Source organism: Nuphar pumila, chromosome 7, assembly GCF_984573655.1.
Source record: "Nuphar pumila chromosome 7, dmNupPumi1.hap1.1, whole genome shotgun sequence".
Lineage (NCBI taxonomy): Eukaryota > Viridiplantae > Streptophyta > Magnoliopsida > Nymphaeales > Nymphaeaceae > Nuphar > Nuphar pumila.
The window spans coordinates 108,895,193-108,903,536 of NC_143255.1; the positions used below are offsets into that span (position 1 = coordinate 108,895,193).

The 8,344-nt window shown below is 37.4% G+C and overlaps 1 protein-coding gene across 1 annotated transcript in view; it reads right to left on the reverse strand.

The window, feature by feature from the left end:
• The window catches only part of LOC149832862 (uncharacterized), a 46,186-nt gene extending 38,927 nt beyond the window's left edge, over positions 1-7,259 (reverse strand). The window contains exons 1-3 of the mRNA XM_090014754.1: positions 6,928-7,259; positions 6,383-6,588; positions 3,730-3,800 (exon numbers count right to left, since the gene is read on the reverse strand). Of these exons, the coding sequence (XP_089870880.1) occupies positions 3,730-3,800; positions 6,383-6,588; positions 6,928-7,212 (562 nt within the window). The 5' untranslated portion in view covers positions 7,213-7,259. The remainder of the gene's footprint in view (positions 1-3,729; positions 3,801-6,382; positions 6,589-6,927) is intronic.
• Between the last annotated feature and the right edge of the window lie 1,085 nt (positions 7,260-8,344).

The window sequence follows — 8,344 nt, forward strand, 5'->3', positions numbered from 1 at the left end:
CGATTTCCATTGTTACCCATTCGTATATTCTGTATTTTTATTGTTTCTTAACAAAAAAAAAGGGTATATAATATAACTAATAAACAGTTTTTGCGTAAACTTTTATGTTGTCGTTTTTTACAGCATACACAGGCCCAAACTGGACCTGTGTATATGCTGTTGAGCCCAGCCGACAAGGTCGGCTGGACTGGGCATGGCTTTAACAAAAGAAAAAAAATCTGTTTTCTTTTGTTTTTGGGGTTCGGTTGTTGGCTGGCTGGCAGCCAGCCGAGTGGCACTCGGCTGACTGCCAGCTGCTGGCCGAGCTGGCAGGCCCAGCCAAGTGATTGGCTGGGTACGATGCTGGTTTTGGCAGGACCGGGGCAGGCCCAGTCGACCCAGTCGGTTGGGTGCTGGCCTGTGGTCTTGGGCATTGGAAAAAAAATTTATTTTTTCTGTCTGTATATGTTGTGGTTTCCTGACAGCATACACAGGCCCAAACTGGGACTGTGGATATGCTGTCAGACCCAGCCGACAGGGTCGGCTGGGCTGGGTGACTTAGATAAGAAAAAGAAAATTTTAATTAAGGGGATATATATATATAAGGTGAGATATGTATAGGGTTTAAACATTTCTGTTAAACTCCTATGCTGCTGTTATGTTGTCCATCTTCGATAGGCTACACAGGCCGGACTGGGGACTATGTACGTGTTGTATGCTGTCCAGCTTCGACTCCTATGCTGCTGGGACTGTGTACACGCTGTCATAACCATCCGGGTGTTGGCTGGACATGGAATGGATGTTGAAGTACTGACAAACATAAATTTTTCCTTAAGGCATGCATGTTACAGTTAATGATAGACACTTACAGACATGCATTGATTGAATCAAATCATGTGACAGCAAGCATGCACTTATTTAAAAATTTTGCATTTGATTGTCACGTAGAACGGTAGTAGTTGTGTTAATGTGCCTATGACTATTGTAAACAAACTCATTTCCTTGTTGGCTGCATACACGTGAAAATACATATATGTTGATGTTTCTTTTAACGTAACAATGCATTTACTAGTGGGCATGCACATGATATGAACATATAGTGACATGCATATGTGACTCTTGTTAAGGTTTGCAACCAACATGAGTAGATACACAGTTGGAAAATAGGTATGCACATAAGGAAGTTCACTTAAAAGAAAACATGCATCCACTTGAGTTTGCATATAGGGAAATTCTGAAAATTTCTGTGGTTATGCTTATGGGTTGTGAGCTTGTAACTAACTTGAAAAATGTGCAAATTGAAAGTACATGATTTACTTCACATACCATATGTTATGGTTTACGCATAATGTACCTCGGTGAACAAAGTGAATTACTGAGGGCTTGAAAAGCCCGAGTTGAGGGTTGTTTTTCCTTATTTCTGTCAATGCAATGCAAAAATCATGTTTTTCTAATATTTCATTTTATTGCACTGTTCTACATGTTTCCACGGGCCGGAGTCCTGTGATGGCTCTCGCGAGATAGACGCGAGCTCTTATCTTTCTTTTTTTGCATATGGTGTTGCAAAACTTATGGAATTGATTTTTAATAAAAGATAATAATAAAGCACAGTGTAATATACTTTCTGAGATCACCCATCTGGAGAATGGGGATCTTAGAGATCCGGTCTTGGGGAGACTGTGAGGATACAAAACTCTATGTGCTTAATTTGGTCCCCTGAACCCGATATTGAGGTTCTTTCTCCTGGCCACGGTTTTAGGGAGAGTCCGCCACTTTACCTGGGGGTGGTGTGTTTTGACACAGCTGTTGTTTTTGGTACCAAGGAAGCAGCACTTGTGGGCGTGGGGTGTCCCTTGTGTCCCCGACATTAGATGTGGAGGTCTAATGTTTCGAAGGTGATTCGGTCGAGGGCTAAGTTTGAAACTCAGTAATAAAATACAAATTGTGTGCTAAGCTACTCTGGGATCCTAACTTGACCTCGGGGTTTGTACCCGTTTAGTGTATCCGCGGGCAACGGTAATTAAAAAGAGAAACTTAAAGTTGTATGCATTTAATAGAGCATGCATAGGGAAACAAAAAACTTAAATAAAAGATAATAAAATGATTCATGCATTGCACAAAAGTCATGCATTTTCCTGTTATGCATTAGATTATGCATACTTTAATGGTTCCCTTAATCAATACAAGATGGTAAGTGTTGAATGTTTATTTCTTGTTGCATGTTGAAGTTTTATTACATGCTACTGCTTTACTGTCTTTGCATGCTTAGCATTTATGATTGTTGCATGATATCTTATCTTAACCTTTTATCTCACTTGTTTCATTAAGAAGTAGTTGTGCTCAGGATTTCGATTATGACACCCTACTTCGTTGGTTTTTCGCAGGAACAGGTGATCAGTGAAGTCGACAGCTACTGTGAGGGCGCGGGAGTCACAATGAGTTTTCGATAGTTTCATTTGTAGACAGAGTGGCTCTTTATTTTGGTCCTTCAGTCTAGTGTTCTTTTCATTTACTTATTTTTCATCAGTGGATACGTTACTTTCTGTTGAGTGAAACACTGTTTTTGAGATTAGTTCTTAACTCATGAATAAAGCTATTGGTTTAGTTTTATGGATGATAATTGCAAGTTCGTTTGTGGTATCTGGCTATCCAGTTGGAATTGGAACTGTGAGGACCCCGGGTCTCTGGGAAGTTTTCCGCACTGTTTTGAAAAAAAAATACCGCATTTTCAAAGGGGATGAGTTGGGGTCGTTACACAAAGACACAGGCACAGTTGTACTATATGTGTGTTTTTGTGTGTGCGTGTGAAAATATTGGCTACATTAGTGGATTTCATACCTCTTGTTGAAACTCATAGGGGCAGGGATCATGTTGACCAATCTGATCCCATAGATATGTTCAGTGTGATCAAATAGTAGGAATTGACCCTTGAATTGCATTTCTTTGATGTAAAAGTACATGTTTTTTTAGGATGAAAATTTGGTATCATTGTATTGTAGGTCATTGATTTTCCAACCCCCAGAAAATACTACATGCACGTTGGAAAATCATGATCCAAGGGCCGACCCTATTACACCAAACATGTAGATCACATTTGAAGGGTGCGATCTAAAAAATAATAAAAAACAATGTTTTTCACTTGTAAGTTTGGAACCCACAAGTGTAGCCATCTTTTCTATACACACACACACACATATCTCTGTGTGTGCATTCAAAATTCTTAATCCAAGGCAATAAAGATCATCTTAAGTGCAACTTCTTGAACCACAATCCTAGGTCATTATGATTAAAAACATTAAAATAATAAATCTAAGTGGAAATTTGAAATAATAATATGATTAATGACAAATTTTAAATGAAAAACAGATAATTAATTAAAAATTAAATAATCAAGATCATAAAAGAAATAAATAAAAATTAAGGATATGTTGACCATGTCAGATACAAGTTTCACAGTGTCCATGATGTGTCAAGATGTCTCTGGTGTTGTGCCATATCAACAGGGTGCATGCATACTAAGTGGACTGCCTGTGTGACAGATATGAAATATAGAATGATTACTCAGAGAGTCAGACATATGAGAAAAAGAAAGTACCAAAATAACATTTTGCAGAATTAAGTATAAAAATAATACTCTGTAGAATTCTGATACACCAAAAAGCTCATAATTGTATAACAAATAATAAAAACAAGGACCAAACACTCCCTAAAACTGTGGCAAGAAGCATTCGTATAGCAGTATATGATTACCATGAGTTCCACTAATTGCAATAAGATTATGATGATCTGTTATCTTTCCCAGCCAAGCACGTCTGCCATGTCTGAAACATGCAAACAGAAAACCTAACTTGTGAACAAAATCTGAAAATTATTACAGATTATGCAAAAGCAGTGTACCCTTTAAACTAGATGCTAGGGGATAGATATAATCATTAAGAAGACTGCAACTATTTATGCTGCAAGAAACAACTTATTAAGATGGACACTTCAAGGGGAGCATAAAAAAGAGAGAGGACACCTTTTGAAGAATTATGAACTTGAACCATTTCAGCACTAGAAGTAGGTAAGTCCCAACTAACAATCAGGCAAACAAAAAAATTGAAATGATCTGACAGAAATATCCAGTTAACAAGGTCATGAACTTGAATTGATAAGAAGTGGAAGAAAAAGTGAAAAACAAAACCACTAATATAAATAGATGAAAGCATGTCGCTTTCTGCACAAGAAACAAACATTTGATTGCTAGATTTCCATATACAAAATGAAATGCTTCATCTAGGTTATTCTTTTTATTATGAATAAACTATTGTGTCTCCAAGTTATCTGGTTTCAACTGTCACAGAAAAGGCCATGAAAATATAGCTGCTAATTATGATTGATGAACCAGAACTACAAACTGCCAAATGGGAAAATTTTATAAGGTATTAATTGTATTTACATCATCTGAACTATGTGGTCTCCATTTCACAATGTCTTATTGAACAAGGACAAGATTCAATAAAAAGTTTATAGGTACCAAATAATGAAGACACTAATTTAGACGTAGATCACTAATGCATATTAGATGTTCCTGATACAATTTGCAACTATTATTATGCATACAGGTTCTTCTGTTGTATATGAGGTGCATTAATAATGGAAAATCATAATCATTCTACAATTTGTTTCCAAATTTAACATGTATTAGAATCATAGATTATTATCATTGATATCATTAGGGATTCATTTCCCCACAAATCAAGTACTAGCTGAAGGATTATGACAAATAAGTGGAAAACCCTGACCAAATAGAAATTCAACAAGTCTCATGCACTTGCTTCACGACCACAAGAAACAAGCAAGATGTGTTATTAACGATAAATTTTCTACAAGAAATTTCAAAGGAAACAACAGAAACGTTGACAAAAAGGGACTATGACCATCCACCTCAAAAATTATGATTAATTTTCAAAAAGATACCTAAATTATTAGCGATAACAATAAATACAAGTAAGTTTTAGAAACTAAAATTAAAAAAACTTATGTTTTTTATTTTAAATTCAGCTTTTCTAATTTCTTCTGTATTTTAAAAACTTTAAAAACTTGTTTCTTTATATATTTTTAAGAAAAATAAAAGAAAATCTTTTTTTATTACTATTATTTATATTTTTTAATTTTTATGCTTCCAAGATTTTCCACCTTTTGAAAATATTTTCAAGAAAAAACCTCGCCGAGAAATTACCTTGTAAGACATAGGTGACTGGTTTAGATGTGTTTTTATTATCGCTCATGATTTAGGTGTGTTTTCAAAACTTTCCTCCATAAATAATAAATTAGGGTGCATAAATGGCGTTCAAGAGCTTGGACCAAGGACCTATTGTGTACAGTTTTAATGGGTTTCCTTCAATAAGATTCTGCTAAGAGATCTATGAAGATTCTCCTAGCTCTTGCATTCCTTGATATCTGCTGCACTAACAGCAATCACACCTCCTACGACTTGCAAAAATACATATCTAGAGAGCAATATTCAAGTAGAGGCCATTTTGTCATCCAGACATCCCTTCCACAAATAATTCACATCCCATAAGGAGGAATGACCGAATCGATACCTTTTGTTGACCACTTTATATGCCAATAAGAGGATCGTCCACCTGGACTAAAAGATGAAATCCAGTTCAACGAGTCAATTGTAAGAGCACAAGCCAAAAAGCAACCAAATTTCTCTAATCTCTATAATAAAGTTTCCCCGATCTTTGGCAGCCTCTTTTGGAATAGTTGTGCAGCTGAAAAGCTATTTCTTTTCCTCTTCCGTAATTGGGTGATAATTCATCACAAATCAATGGACCATGTCAAAATTAAGAATGTCCAAGATGCAATGCTTGATTACACCATGTTCCTTATGATGGATTTAAGTCAACAAAAATTATGCACTTCATACAATCCTAGGGACCAACAAGAGCAGAAAGATTTTCCATCTTTCATAGTTAAGTGGGAGCCCAAGCTTATTCATTGACTCCAGTCATCGCCAGAACTCTTGCAACATGCTTTCTCAGGTAAGAATACTAGAATAGCAAAACATATTGTATTAAATGTTCAAGTAATTCTCATAATTCTAATGCAAATATCAAACTTTATTTCGCTGGTAAACAAATGTACCAATGTGCAAAACAAGATTTCAGTAGCCAAAACGCATTGTAGCCCATTATCGCAAAATAATACTTACCGCTAGGAATCCTTAGAATATCCAAAGAGTAAAAGAAAAAGAAGAAAGGAAATCCTAAATTTACGGAGACCACGTTTACAATTGGCTTCATCTATTTCCACAAAACAACACCAGAGAAACCTCAATTCATTGCAGTTGTCAGCAAGAACATACGACAAAAAGAGAGAGCGAGACAAAAATGAAATTACGAGTAACACTAACATAGGTATGTCAGATGCCTCTGCGTGCAAAATCTCCTCGTTGTCAGCAGGAATTGCACTTGACTTGACGACAGCTGTAGGCGCAACCAATCCGTGGTAATCCCTCAAATTCGACCATGAGTGGCCTAGGTGCAACCTCGCCCCTGCTTTCTCCAATCTAGACATATTGTTGCTCCATACCAGATCCGAACCACTCACCTTGAAACCCTGCAATTCCCAACCAACATTCTCTCTTAACAAGATTTCTACTTCACATCCAAACCATCAAAATCCACAAGCCAGAACAGAGAAGATAAAATTTGTCCAGAAACCCTAAAACAATAAAACCGATGCATTTATGACTTCGTAATTCCATCGATTTCATCAGAAAAAAAACGCAAACACAGACGCTAGACGAGAGACTCAAGAATCCAACGATCAAACAATCCGGAGCATTCAACACGGTAGCTTTCTGTTCAAAAGCGATTACGTTTAAGCAACATAGAAACATTTAGTTCCGGTAGAAAAGAAGAAGAAAGGAGGAAGAGGAGGAAGGAAATCTGTTGCCTGTTGCAGAGCGAGCATCGCAATCGCAGAGAGGCCGTTCCCTCCGACGCCGACGAAATGAATCCACTCCTTATTCTCGAGGCTTCCATCTGCAGCCTTGTCCTTCGCTTCAATGGATTTGTCCTCCTTCGTGCTCAGTGACGCAGAGGAGGAGATTTCCAGTTTCCGATGCCTCGACGCATCAGGGCGAAGCCTCCGAACGAAGAGGGCGCTTTTCCCGCGAAATTCCAGCCGATTGCATCGGAAAGCAGGAGGGGAGATGAGCGGATGGATAGCGGTCTCCATAGAGAGAGGAAGAAGAAGAAAGGGGACTGCGATCGCTCGGACCACACTGCGCGCTGTTCCCTCGTCCGGTGAAGCGGCGCTTTTGTGACAACGGCAGCGTTTTCGTCACATTTTTTCATTGTTTTTTACTGGATCGGATCATAAAGTCAGTCCAGATCTAGGTCCAGGTCCAGTTTAAATCACGCGGATTGGGTTCGAAATTGGATTTGCTCAAAAGGGTGAAATCTGAGGAGGGTGTTTGATGTCACGAACTGCGTTCGTCTTTAGTGTCTGTGCTTGACGCAAACATCAGATGCCTGGAAGACAATGTCCCACACCATGTGTTCAGTGAGACACCTTTTAGGTGTTCCACCCCACTCCTAAGAGCAGTGGCGTTCCGAATACCTAGGACAAAAACTAGACTTGTTCAAGACGGGACTTGTTCTGTGCTCAGCCAGCAGTGTTCAGACGGGACTGTTTTACACAGTTATGCAAGGTTTTGAACGAGAGAAAGAACGAATCGTGTTCAATTGAACTCTTTTACTCCGGTTGTTCTTTTCTGTTCCATTAAGGCATGTTTGATGCCTGTTCAAGATTGGACAGTACAAATGGATAAAACATACAAAACACGTTTTGTCGGTTCTATAACAGTTGTCGTAAGGCCAGCATTTATTTCGACTGCACAAGAAGTTGTGCTCCTTGTGTTCAACGTTTGTTTTAAGTTGTGTGAGGACAACATGAACACACTGATAATGGGTCGGATAACTTTGTTTTGAATCGTACGACTCAATCTGCCCAACCATACGAATATTTTAACATGTTTATTACGGATTTTAGCTCCCTGGATATGAATCTAAGATTGGATTTAAAAACTAAAAAAATGTTTAAATTTTGAGTCATTTGAAAAAAACAAAAATTGATACTTTTTGATATATAAATGCTTTAACCAATGTCATATTCATCTAATTATGAAAGTTTAACATAAAAATATTAAACTATAAAATCAAATTAACTATAACTAATTTGATATATTTTTTCTAAAAAACCCTACAATTTGACGTTCAAAATCACAAATACTCAACCTCGTTAGGATCTTTTTACCTTTTGCAATTGAGAATTGCTGAATTATTGCAACAAAATTGCATCTCGCTAG